This window comes from Carcharodon carcharias, chromosome 32 (assembly GCF_017639515.1).
Source record: "Carcharodon carcharias isolate sCarCar2 chromosome 32, sCarCar2.pri, whole genome shotgun sequence".
Taxonomy (NCBI): Eukaryota; Metazoa; Chordata; class Chondrichthyes; order Lamniformes; family Lamnidae; genus Carcharodon; species Carcharodon carcharias.
In genome coordinates this window covers 1,059,846-1,074,391 of record NC_054498.1, presented here as the reverse complement: position 1 = coordinate 1,074,391, position 14,546 = coordinate 1,059,846, and the positions used below count along the sequence as shown (strand labels likewise).

Sequence of the window (14,546 nt, the reverse complement as noted above, 5' to 3'; positions counted from 1 at the left end):
TAACAATAAGGTAAATGCATAAGGCTAACAACAATGTAAGACATGAAGCAAACTAGTGTAACTCCATATCCATGGGATAAAGACTGGGGGAAAAGTGCAGTAAAAGGGTCTGGTACATGCAGGGTTAATATGGGACTGAGTACAGTACTGCCCACACAATGATGTAAGAAGACACATGACCCAGACCTAGGGTTAGTGTGGTGTAGAACAGAGGCATGTTAAGACCATGTTAGACATGGAGATAATTCCTTGCCTGTGCCCTTTACTGTACATATGTATATAGTTACAAATAGTTAATAAAGACTTGCTGTTAACATACATCTAAACAGAGGAAGATGTGGTAGAATATTGTGGCATCTGTTAGACATGCTCAGGCTTCAGATTACTGAGGCAAAGCTCTAAGGAGATCAGGTTGCATTAAAGATGAGGGGATCAGCAGGTAATGTTCAATTCAAAATAATTAAACTGTCACCTAATTCCTGGAAAAGGTAAAAATCGATCTCTATGATAGCCATGTTGTTCAGCAGTAAATTTACTCAAATTGGCACTAATCCAGGAAGGCCTTCCATAAGAATCTAATCTTGAACCATAGTTATACCAACATGAAGAGGAGTCATACGGGCTCAAAACGTTAACTCTGTCTCTCTATCCGCAGATGCTGTTAGACCTGCTGAGTTTTTCCAGCATTTTGTGTTTTTGTTAAAGCACAATTCTGCTGTTCAAATAGGAGTCTCCACCTGCAGCAGATTGATTGCAAGAACAAAAAGTCCAATTTCGGGAAGGGAATTCCAGAGGTCCCAGAAATACATGTACACATTCACATGTTGACACCCACACTTTAACATCTAGCTCTTTTACGTACAAAGGCCGTGAAGAGGTCATATTTTATAGTGTGTGTGTGTGTGTGCGCGCACCAAGTGGTGCATCAAACACAATCCTGTCCCCACACATTCATTACACACTGAAATTTTAAATAAAGAATTCAGAATCACTGTCCAGTATTTTTCCCTGTGTACAAGAACACCAGACTACTTTTATTCTCCCTATTTCTACCTCAGTTGAGCAACATTGATAACCCAATGCTGGTCAGAGTCACAGTTGCTCAACTAATCACTCAATAAACACAGAGCCATTGGAGAGTTATAATTAGGAAATCATTCCATATGGCCCTCAGCAGATCCAGGAGAGATTTTCCAACTACCCGAAAGGTAACATTTCACTCTGCACCTCACATGCAGAAGGTACTTAAGGTACATTATTCCAACGAGCTGTTCAGCCTGTTGTGGCTACCTCTTACATTCGAAGAAATACTGGGTGTGTGAGCATTAATGATATGAGCTCAATGTGTGTTACGCACAAAAAAATGTACTTAAACCCTATCAATAATATACAACTGACCCAATTATCTAATATTCTCCACATCCAAAAGAGGTGGTATCAGTAATGGAGTTCACGCACAAAGGAGATGAAAGTTGAAATTCATTGCATTTTTGGGCATTATTTCTGAACTCTTCCCCAAGTATTTTAAAGATAGGTTCTGCTTTCCTAAATTCAGTTTCAGATAGCAAAGCCAAATATTTAGGATTTCCAAATATTGTAAGGGGTCAACTGGGGACCCAGGTTTGGATAATTACTTTGGCTTCAGACCACCCGAAGCTCTTGCTAAATAGTTTAAAAAGCTATTTCTCACACCAACCTTTTCCACTCCTGATGCACTGACTGCTGCTGGGATATAATCTCATGGGACATAATAATGGGATATGGGATATAATCAGCTGAATCGTGGCTGATTTTGGATGCGATCAGCAAACTCAAGACAGATCGCAGATCGAACCCTTGTCCTGCTTAGTCCACTTGACTCAACTCTTATGAAAACCAGGTTCCGTATTATTTCATCCAATAACTCATTAAAATTTCTTTCCAAGTGTATTTGACTTTGCTGGCATCTTGATGTATGCAGCTTAAAATGAAAAAAGCAAAAGGGGAACTTTGAATCTATTTTAAAATTCTTTACAATGGATGAAATCATGAGATTTCAAAGCTAACTAACATTATAGTGACACCATAATTGTAGAAAGGAAAACCAGGAGAGAAAAAAATTAACTAGCTAAATTGGACTGCTTGGAACCTGGCTGAAACTGTTTGACAACAAACGATCTCAGGATTTATTTCCAGATCAGGTATCCTGCTTATTGTAAAGCTCTTTCATATAGGGAGGAGTAGAGGGAAAGGAGAAAAGAAAGGAAGCAGAAACAGTTGTTGATTTCGCACCTATCAGTACACTCCAAAACATCCCATAATCAATGAATTACCCTTAGTCCCTGTTATGTCGCCAAGTGCAACAACAAATCTACAAATGAACAATCGAGGTTGTTTGTTCATTGGTTGTTGATGGTGTTGATTTGAGCAATGAATGTATTCCAAGATACAACAACTTGTATTTATATAGCTCCTTTAATATGGAAAAGTGGCCCAAGGTATTTCACAGAAACATCATACAAAATTTGACATCTAGCCACATAAGTCAGTTATCCCTGGTGTTTCCTAAGGATCTATCTTTGGACCCCTATTTTTCATTTACCTGCTGCCCCTTGGTGACATTATCCAAAAGCATAGCAGTTTCCACATGCACGTTGATGACACTCAGCTCTATCTTACCACTACCACACTTGACCCAACCACCATCTTAAGACCGCTTGTCCAACATCCAGTTATAATGAGCAGAAATTTCCTCCAACTAAACATTGGGAAGACCAAAGCCACAAACTCTGGTCCCTAGCCACGAACTCCAACGTCCCTGGCAACTACGTGAGGCTGAACCAGGTTGTTTGCAACCTTAGTCATATTTCACTCTGAGACAAGCTTCTAACTACATATCCATGCTATCATCAGGACCATCTATTTCCACCTATGTAAAAGCACTGAACTCCGGCCCTGCCTTAGCTCATCTGCTGCTGAAACCCTCAAGCTTGTCTATGTTCCCTTTAGACTTGATTATTCCAGTGCATGCCTGCCCAGCCTGCCACATGCTACCGTTCATGAACTTGAGGTCACCCAAAATGGTGTTGCATGGGTCCTAACTCATATCAAGTCCTGTTCACCTGTCACTGCTGTGCTGACTTCTAATAGTTCCCAGCTGAGCAAAGCTTCAATTTTAAAATTCTCACCTTTTTAAGGCTCTCCATACCACCTCTAATTTTCAGTCTCACAACCTTCATAGATAGCTGTGCTCCTCCAATTCTGGCTTCTTAAGCGTCTCTGATTTAAATCACTTCACCACAGATGGCAGTGACTTCAGTTACTACAGTTCTTAAGTTCTGGAATTCCCTACCTAAACCTCACCACCTCCCTCTCCTCCTTTAAGATGCTCCTTAAAACCTAAGTTTTTGGCTCAAGGCTATCTGCAGTAATATATCTTTACCTGAGTCAGTGTCAATTTTGTTTTAATATTGCTCTTGTGAAGCACGTTGGGACATATTATGTTAAAGGTGCAATATTATTTCAAGCTGTTGTTGTTGAGAAACGAGGACAAGTGACCAAAAGTTTGGTCAAAGTACTGGATTTTAAGAAGCATCTTAAAACAATAACTTATTTACGTAGTGTCTTTCACAACCTCAGGATGCCCCAAAGTGCCTTACAGGAAATTAAGTAAATAAAGAGGGAGAGAAGGTTGAAAGAGAAAAGAGATTTAGGAAGAGAATTCCAGAATTTAAGGTCTAGGACTGCTGAAGTGACAGCCACCAATGGTAAAGCAATTAACGTTGGGGATACCCATAGCCAAGAATTCAGGAAGCACAGAGATGGTTATAGGGCTGAAGGAGGTTACAGAAATAGGGAGGGTTGAGGCCATGAAGGGAATTGAACACAAGGATGATAATTTTAAAACAGTATTGCTAGACCAAGAGCCAATGTAAATTAGTGAACACAAGGGTGGTGGTGACTGGGAGAATTAATTTTGGCAATATAACTCCTATTCTGCACCCAAGAAAACAATATTCTATAGTTGCATATTAAAGCAAAATAGAAGTAATGTCACCATGGGAGATATTGAAGGTCAGATAGTGCTAACATTGATACAACCTTTGCGGGTGGGCTCTTGAAAATAGTGACATCAGCCAATAGCTGCATCCACACTTGAAGCATTAAACACAAAATCCCTAGGAAAAGATTAACTACTATCACTTGGAGACTAATGAGATACAACAGCATCACCGTCTAAACTGCATCACAAGCTCAATTTTCAAATTAAAATCAATAACATCTACAACACAACAAACTGCATTGCATTTTGAAGTCCTTTACACATTGCTACAGAAAGTTGCTTTGTTTACATGTAATGCATAATCATTTAACATATCTTCAAACTTTCTTCTTGGTTGTCCAATTTTATACTTTGCATAACAGATGCAAAACCATCAATTCCTAAACAACTCTCAGCTTTAAATCCAGGGCAATTCAGATTTCATACGTTTTTATAAGCTTAACAAAACTGTCCGTAGAAACACAGAAACGAAGAGCAGGAGTAGGCCATTCAGCCCTTCGAGCCTGCTCCGCCATGCATTATGATCATGGCTGATCATCCAATTCAACAGCCTGCTCCCACTTTCTCCCCACATCTGTTGATCCCTTTCACCCCAAGAGCTATATCTAATTCCTTCTTGAAAACATACAATGTTTTGGTCTCAACTACTTTCTGTGTTAGCAAATTCCAAAGGCTCACCACTCTCTGGGTGAAGAAATTTCTCCTCATCTCAGTCCTAAATGGTCTAATCCATTTCCTCAGACTATGACCCCTGGTTCTGGACTCCTCCACCAACGGGAACATTGTTCCTGCATCTACCCTGTCTAGTCCTGTTAGAATTTTATAGGTTTCTATGAGATCCCCCCTCATTATTCTGAACTCCAGTGAATATAATTCCTAACCAACCCAATCTCTCCTCATATGTCAGTCCCGCCATCCCAGGAATCAGTCAGGTAAACCTTTGCTGCACTCCCTCTATAGCAAGAACATCCTTCCTCAGATAAGGAGACCAAAACTGCACACAATATTCCAGGTGTGGTCTCACCAAAGCCCTGTACAATTGCAGCAAGACATCTCTGCTCCTGTACTCGAATCCTCTCACTATGAAGGCCAACATACCATCTGCCTTCTTTACCGCCTGCTGCACCTGCATGCTTACCTTCAGCGACTGGTGTACAAGGACACCCAGGTCTTTTTGCACATTCCCCCTCTCAATTTATAGCCATTCAGATAATAATCTGCCTTCCTGTTTTTGCTACCAAAGTGGATAGCCTCACATTTATCTACATTATACTGCAACTGCCATGCATTTGCCCACTCACTCAGCTTGTCTAAATCACACTGAAGCATCTCTGCATCCTCCTCACAGCTCACCATCCCACCCAGCTTTGTTTCATCTGCAAATATGGAGATATTATATTTAGTTCCCTCATCTAAATCATTAATATATAGTGTGAATAACTGGGGTCCCAGCACCGATCCCTGCGGTACTCCACTAGTCACTGTCTGCCATTCGGAAAAAGACCCTTTTATTCCTACTCTTTGTTTCCTGTCTGCCAACCAGTTTTCTATCCATCTCAATACACTAAACCCAATCCAATGCACTTTAATTTTACACGCTAATCTCTTGTGTGGGACTTTGTCGAAAGCCTCCTGAAAGTCCAAATAAACCACATCCACTGGCTCCCCCTCATCAACTCTACTAGTTACATCCTCAAAAAATACCAGTAGATTTCTCAAGCATGATTTCCCTTTCGTAAATCCATGCTGACTCAGTCCGACTCTGCCACTGTTTTCCAAGTGCTCAGCTGTTAAATCTTTCATAATGGACTCTAGAATTTTCCCCACTGCTGACGTTTTCTCTCTACCTCCCTTTATAAATAGTGGGATTACATTAGCTACGCTCCAATCTGAAGGAACTGTTCCAGAGTCTATAGAATCTCGGAAGATGACCATCAATGCATCCACTATTTCTCGGGCCACTTCCTTAAGTATTCTGGGATGTAGATTATAAAACCCTGGGGATTAATCGGCCTTCAATCCCATCCATTTCCCCAACACCATTCAAATTCAATTAAAAACAGGAAGTTCATCTTTCACATTCCTACAGAACTTAGGAAGTTTTAGGAAGTTAATGCACAATTTCATGTATATTTTTAAGTTTGTTAACTCCAGAAAATGAATGAGTAAAGCTATAGGAAATTCAACTTTAAAATCTGATTCTAATGAATAAAATGTTCAATTCTGATTGCTCAACTAATACAAATTAGTTTGCAAATTCATAACAAATGGAAATTTGCTGCACTTCTTGTAACAGCCCACATCAATTTATGAACATGTTACTCTGTGTTGAGTTTTTAAAGCAAAGCCTCAAGCAAGCAGCAAGTCCAGCTTATACTTCCTGGTACTTTTTGCAGGCTCACATTGGAGCAGAGTTCAATGTCAGTACTTTATACAATTCCATTACTCAATATACAATGTGAACAAAATGCCACCAAGCTTGTTATACAAGGAATTTACCCTGTGTTTTCCTATAATAGAAATTTAGATTATAATTCAATGGTTCACATTACACAGAGTTCAGCAATTTTTTCTAGTCACATGGCAGAATCTTTTCCGAATCCTGGAAGTGTTTTGGGCATCTGGTACAGTTAGGCACACAGTTGAATTCTTTAAAATGTAGGATCTACATTGTATGGCCAATTGCTCAGGTGAAGGCAGTTAACAGCTGGGCAACTTAGATGGCAAACACCCAATTTCAATATTCCACCTGTGTTGAATTTGCTTAGTATAATTCGACAAGTATTAGGTGCTCTACAATTTTCCCCATTAAAGGCTTCCTGATGCCAATGACTGGAAATTACGCTCTACTCAAAAATGTGACATTATACAGGGATACCCCTGTATATCTTGCCAATACTTATGGCCTTGGCTTATGGATAAAAGTTGAGGTACCAGATGGGAGGACGTATCTGCAGAATGATATCCCAGCAAGAAACCAGCACTCCAGGAGAAAATTGGCAAAAAAAATTTTAAAAACCTGCACTTCAGCCTAACACTTGATCCAAGCTGTTTTTATACAAGTGTTGACCAATAGAAATCACCAACTAGCCATAGGGATAGCTACAACTCTACTGTTTATACAACACGCACCAATTTTAGTGCACAAAGTATAGGCAAATGACTTCAAGTATGCATTTACTTCAACATCAACCCCAGTGTGGAACTTCTCCCGTGTTATACACCATTTTAGCAATAACAAAATGAGCAGGAACCAAAAACATAAATCACGCAATGACCAAAAAACACATAGCTTTTTATCTTACTATTTTACCAGCAAATGTACACAAAGATTAAAGTTTATACACAAAGTTTAAACATGTATACTCGGTGCTAATATGAGTATTGCAATCACATGTCTGAGTGTCATTTTATTCATAAATCAAAAATGTAATTAATCATGCCCGGATTCCTGATTAGCCACAAGCAGCTAGTAACAAATGTTTTGAAACACTGGTCTAGATTACTTACTCAAATTTCTGGAGTGGAGCTTGAGCCCACAATCATCTGATTCAGATGCTCGTCTGCTGGGACTGAGCTAGGGCTGACAATTTCTGTGGTATTTTTGGACTAAGAAAACTCACTGTAGTGAAAGAAAAAGTTCACAAGATACTGTGATGTAAAATTGCAGTGCTTATTCACCTCAGTTCTCTTTTACTTAATCCACCTTACTGTGTAAATTATTAACCAGTATAGTACATAGTGTTAGGGCCACACCATTGTAGGAAAGGATTACCACTTTTTCTCATCAATCTATTGCATTAGGTTAATGTAAAAACCACATCTTGCAAAATCCAATTGTGCAGCACAATTGGAAAGACCTTTCTCATACGCCAAAATAAAAGACTTAAAAATTCAAACAAGTATTGTAAGGCACAAAATAATTCTGACTTTTGAAAGTTGCTACATTCATTGTACAAGACATAGTTCACTCAGCAGAAAACTGTTTTCATTGCAAATGCTTCCCCTATACACTTTCAAAAACTTTCCCACAAATCACTTACAACTGCACTAAATTCCAACCAACAAGCTTTTGACTTTCCATTCACCACGGTACTTTGCCATCGTTCTGTTTAAACATGATGCCCTTGACCACTTCATTCGCCCTCAATCTGGTCAATTTCTTAGTACAGCTCCCATCCTAAGTTGCTGATGGGAACAAACTTCAGCTTATCTGGCAAAGAAATTATTCATCTATTCAACAGATTTCAAGTGACAATAAAACAGAAAATGCTGGAAATACTCAGCAAGCTGGGCAGCATCTGTTTCTCTCTTCACAGAGTTAATGCTTCAGATCTGTGACCTTTCATCAAGGCTCTCAACTCTCTCTGATACTGTCTGGCCTGCTGAGTATTTCCAGCATTTGCTGTTTTCATTTCAGATCTCCATCATGCTCAATATTATGCCATTTCAACTGATATTAGTCCACACTCCCCACACCCATTAATCATGCCGGTGAGCAAAGATAACTCATAGCTTATCTTCATTGTCAACCATCTCCTTGAAGCAAACACCCCCCCCAAACAAGTGCAAGGGGCTCATGGGGTTCTTTATTACTATGACTAAGATAAGCCTTACAACAGCCTCTGTTTCCTTTACATAGGCCATGTCAGATTTCAGATCTTGCCAGATTTCAGATCAGTTAGGAGCATGGAAATAGACCAGCATGCAAGCAAGGTAAGGGTTAACTAGTCAGATGGCACACCACACTCTTCCAACACCTTATTGAATTGTCCAGGTAAGTTATTTTTTTTATTTTACTCAATTAAAATGATGCATGGCACATTCTAAAAATGTCCAGTTTTTGGACAGCAGATTTGAGACACTACTTGATTATAATCGGTTCCCTCTCCTCAGATACTGTTTCCCTGACTTTGAAAACCATCATTACCCCACTCTGCCATTACAGCCCATCTCCAACCTCCCTTTCCTTTCCAAAGTACAATATTTCATCACCTCTGAAATGCATGCCCATTTTTTCCAAAACACGTTTGAATCTCTCCAATCAGGTTTCCTTTCCTGCCATGACAATTATCTTTCTGTAGCCTTTAACATGGTCACCTAAACCATCTCCTCCACCTTCCTTTCTTCCAAACTTCAGATCAACTGCCCCCACATAGCTCCAACCTCACATAGGCAAGTCATCTGCAGCTTCTCTTACTACCCCAACACCACTGACACCATGACATTGGGCCCCCAAACAACTGCTCTTGGGTCCCTCTTTTACCTAATTACATGCTACCACTTGGTGATCCCATCCACAGATATGGGGTCAAGTTCCACATGTAAGCTGACAACAGCCAGCTCCATTTCTCTCAATCCCTTCACTGCCTCCATGTCGACTATGATATTTAGTCTTGGGCAAGTTGAAGTCTATCATCTTCACTCCCCACCACCAACTCTGTACCCTCATCATCAGCTTCACCTCCCCTCCCCAGACACTGGTCCAGGCTGAACCAAACTACTACCTCAGCTACAACTACTATTACCTTTCTGACCCTGAGATGAGGTTCCAACGCCATAACCTCTCCATCACAAAGACACCTACTTCCACCACCATAATAGCATCTATTTTACCACATCTGCTGCTGACAGCCTCATCTATGCCCATCACCTCCTTCACCCTTGTAAAATTCACCTTGTCCAAAATACATTCCAAATCCCACTTAGCCATTACCCCTGTCCTCACTGGGCTATTGGATTCCAATGCCTAAATCTAAAATTTTCGTCCTTGTATTTATATTTCTTCATGCATTCACATCTACATTTATCCGTACTCTCCTTCATGCCCACAACCTACTCCCCCTATCAAACACTCCATTCCTTTGACACTGTGCTTTTCTACATGCCCCCTCTTTTCAGCACCCCACTGATGCCATGCCATCAGATGTTCAGGTCCCTTGTTATGGAATTCACTCAAACTAACCCCTCCGCTTTGCTATCCTCTTTTCAGGGGCCCTCCTTAAAATCCACCTCTTTGACTAAACTGTTGGTCACCCCGACTAATTACACCTTCTTTATTCTGGCACCCATTTTTATCTGATCACGCACTTTGCAGTCCATGTCCAAATGCTGCAAGACCTGGTTAATATCCAGGCTTGGCTGACAAGTGGCATATAAAATTCATGCTACACAAACGCCAGGCAATGACCATCTCCAAGAGAGAATCTAACCACCGCCCCATGACATTCAATGGCATTACCATTGCTGAAGCTCCCACTATCAACATCCTGGGGATTACCAATGGCAAGAAACTGAACTGGACTAGCCATATAAATACTGTGGCTACAAGAGGTCAGAGGTTAGGAATCCGGTAGCGAGTAACTCACCTCCTGACTCCCCAAAGCCTGTCTACCATCTAAGGGGACAAGTCAGGAGTGTGATGGAATACTCCTCACTTGCCTGGATGAGTGCAGCTCCAACAACACTCAAGGAGCTTGACACTGTCCAGGACAAAGCAGCCTGCTTGATTGGCACCACATCCACAAACATTCACTCCCTCCACCACCAACGCACAGTAGCAGCAGTGTGTACCATCTACAAGATACACTGCAGAAACTCACCAAGGCTCCTTAAACAGCACCTTCCAAACCCACAGCCACTACCATCTAGAAGGACAAGGGCAGCAGGCAGATAGGAACACCACTGCCTGGAAGTTCCCCTCCAAGTCACTCATCATACTGACTAGGAAATATATCACCGTTCCTTCACTGTCGTTCGGTCAAAATCCTGGAACACCTAACAGCACTATGGGTGTACCTACACAACATGGACTGTAGCAGTTCAAGAAGGCAGCTCACCAACACCTTCACATTGGAGTTTAGAAGATTGATAGGCGACCTTATTGAAACATACAAGATTCTTAGCATAGATGCTGTGAGGTTGTTTCTCCTTGAGGGACAGTCTAGGGCCAGAGGGCATAATCTCAGAGTAAGGGGTCACCCATATAAGACATAAGTGAGGAGGAATTTCTTCTCTCAGAGGGTAGTGATTCTGTGGAATTCTTTACCCGCAGAGAGCTGTAGAAGCTGGACCGTTAGGTATATTCATGGCTGAGTAGGCAGATTTTTAATCAGTAAGAGAATCGAGGGTTATGGGGAAAAGGCAGGAAATTGGAACTGAGGATTATCAGATCAGTCATGATTTCATTGAATGGTGGAGCAGACTCGATGGACTGAATGACCTACTTCTGCTCCTATGCCTTATGGTCTTCTCAAGGGCAATTAGGGATGGGCAATAAATGCTGGCCTAGCCAGCGACAACCACATCCCATGAATGAATAAAAAAAATCCTGAAGTGCCTTGGGGCTTTTTTCCTACATTAAAGCCACCATAGAAATCCAAGTTGTTGCTATTATTTAAAACTTCAATATATACTCAACAATTACAGGAAACCACACTGAAAACTGCAACAATCTCAAAGTTTTAGTCACTGTGCTCAGTTCACACAAAGGAATTTCTGGTCCACGTAGTTTAACAAAAGGCTGTCACAATTACAGTCACTAAGTGCTTTCAGTCCCAAATGCAAGCACCATTCTGAATTTGAAGGGAACAAGTGTTGCCAAAGATGCATTCCAGCACTGATTTATTAAATATATACTGAGTTCTCAGATGGGAGCAGAAAATCAAAATATGTTCTTCAGTCACTCAAGCCCCCAAAACCAAACTACTTTGTTGAATTTGGCTCACTTGCTTCAGATCAATCAAGGCACAATAACATGGTACAGCAACTTACTGAGTTATGTCACCATTTTGCAATGTCAACACAACTTCACTACTCCAAAAGCTAGACATCCAGTTTATCTATGGCACAGAATGTTTCAGTTTCCATCTATCAGCAAATTAAGGTTGTTCATTACTTTGCTGTTTAAAATCAAGAAGCTAACTTATAGATAAGTGTCAAGAAAAAGAAACCAGATTTCACTATGAAGCAAGACTCAGAGCAGACATGCACACAAACTCAGCTCAGTAACAAAACATATTGTACTTTACTCATTGAACTATTGAAACAGTGATGCTCACCCCATTCTTCACAAACATATTGATTGTGGTTGAGGCCAGTTCCATCAAAATGTTACTTTCGAATTTCTATGAAGACCAACTCTCAAAGCAGCACAACGGCATTCTTCACAGCGCAACATTTTCAGGAGCACACAAAAGATACCATTAATGATCTCATTTGGAATTTGTTCATGTATTTTCAATTTAGTTCAGCGCAAAATCTAATCAAATACAAAGTCAATGTTTGGGAGATCCATCTGGTTCAGCCCCCCATCTTCGCAACATCAACACTTTGTATCATATTTTTCCCTGACAGAATCAAAGACTCTTCCCTCATCACAGATGAGAGATTTTACTTGTAATTAACATGGACAGTATTCAATGCGGTTTCTGGTGGGCATCAGTCCAAAATTGCAAAATTGCCAGTTAACATACAGCAAAAACAGCAGAAATTTAAATCTTTTAGAACATTTTGAGTGGGAAAAAGTGTAACCAAACTGGGGGAGAACCAAGGAAACTCGAATTTCATCAACCATGATATCCCTGACTTGGTGAGGCCCTATTGAAGAATCCTTATTCTATAAAGTAATGTTACACTTGAAGTTGACTGCAAAACAAATCATAATACAATTCTGAATGGCCCCAATATTTATTAGATTGGTTTCAAATCCAGTTGCACAATGATTTGGCACAATGCTACATGCTCGAGTGTATGGGTTTCAAAATCCTTGCCTATAAATCCATCTTTGCCTTGGTGCAACCCTTTCTAGCTTTAGGTCCCAGCTTGCACCCTCCAATCTCAGCACCGGGGTCTGTTGAGCTGCCCTCCTCCATCATGTTCCCACATTTCTCTGTTTAACGTCTTCAATCTTGCTACATCTCTCCCTATTTTCAAAAATCTCTTCAAGATCTGTCTGCCTTTAGCTACATTTCACTACCTATACAAGATGCTACACAAATGCAAGTCGTTGTACACCTAAAAGGTATATGTAAATCCAGGACAGGATCTAGACCCAAGTATCATCATCATCTTTCGCCCCTGATGACCCGAGCTCAAATCAACCCTTTAACTACATGGTCAAAGAAAGTTTGGTCACTTTCCTGCGTAGAGTAGACGCTTTCAGTTCAATGTACCACCATCACTAAAAATATATTTTCCTTGAAAAATCTGCGAATTTAATAATTTATAAGTGGTTCAACATATTAAAAGAAAGCCCCCCCCCAAAAAAAAAATCAGCCTTGCGCTGTCATCTAGCTCACTCTAACAATTCAAAGCGGGTGAATACGCACAGCAACAAACGCAGACTCGCTGAGATTTTCGCTTTCTCAGCTGACTGTCGATGGAAACTCTTGTAAGGCAACTGATTACAACTTTCATGACGACTTGGCTAACATTACACAGCAGAAATATTCATCCAGCCCTCTCTCCCTTCGCTCGGTTTCGAGCGCATACCTTAAAGTTACATCACCGGACTGAAACCAGATCTGGTCTCATTTCAGGACAATGGTCGTGTTGTCCAAACGCCTCTCCACAACCAAGAGGCGGATCGACAGCGTGGACCTGTTAACCACCACTGACCGCTAAGAATGAAGGAAAGACTATTTAATTCAAACACCAAACAGCGAAAGTTTGCCAAGCGATTTCAGTGGTGAGGCCGGGGCCAAGCACCAAGCAGACTTGGTGTTGGGAACAGTAAACAGACTCTCTGTTAGGAACTCAACTGACACTCGGGCCGCAGTGAACTCACTTCACTCGCCCGGTCCAGACACACAGTCTGTCCGCTCTCAGCCCGTCAGCCACTTTAACCCCAGGGTCACAGCGACAGGCGGCTGCCCACAACCATGAAGCTGCTACTCGAGGACGGAAGATTCTGGCCTCTGGCCAAGCCGCAGCCCGGCCCCGGGAGGCCAGTACCCCGGCCCCCGGCCCCCGGCCCCCCCCCATTCCCCCACCTTGCCCGCTGCTCCGGCCGCCCGGGCGGACATCTTGTTTTCGCAGTTTGTCTGAGGGAAAAGCACAAAATCCCGGCCTCGCTCCGCGGCGCTGCTTCTCCTCACAGGCTGGAACCGAACATCCCACAGCAGCAGGAGGAGGAGACAGAGGCCGCACAATCCCGTCACTCCCGCTCCGCTTCCCGTGGCCTCTGCTCCCCAACTCCGGCGGCCGGATTCACAGGCGCAAAACAACAAGGCCGCGGGGCTTCCAGCACCGACCAATAGGAGCGTCCCGGGCCCTGGCAACCCGAAGCTGATTGACAGGATCATTCCCCGCCCCCTTGTTGCATAGCAATCCAGGGCTGATTGACAGGATCATTCCCCGCCCCCTTGTTGCATAGCAACCCGGGGCTGATTGACAGGATCATTCCCCGCCCCCTTGTTGCACAGCAACTCGGAACTGATTGACAGGATCATTCCCCGCCCCCTTGTTGCACAGCAACTCGGAACTGATTGACAGGATCATTCCC

General features: G+C 41.9%; 1 protein-coding gene across 6 annotated transcripts in view; it reads right to left on the bottom strand.

The window, feature by feature from the left end:
- The window catches only part of LOC121272117 (tight junction protein ZO-1-like), a 162,124-nt gene extending 147,831 nt beyond the window's left edge, over nt 1-14,293 (bottom strand). For 3 of the 6 annotated variants that reach the window (XM_041178570.1, XM_041178576.1, XM_041178577.1), the window contains exons 1-2: nt 14,035-14,293; nt 12,103-12,205 (exon numbers count right to left, since the gene is read on the bottom strand). In XM_041178570.1, coding sequence (XP_041034504.1) covers nt 12,103-12,147 — 45 coding nt within the window. In that variant the 5' untranslated portion in view covers nt 12,148-12,205; nt 14,035-14,293. The remainder of the gene's footprint in view (nt 1-12,102; nt 12,206-14,034) is intronic. The other 3 variants (XM_041178574.1, XM_041178571.1, XM_041178573.1) reach the window with 2 other exon arrangements.
- Between the last annotated feature and the right edge of the window lie 253 nt (nt 14,294-14,546).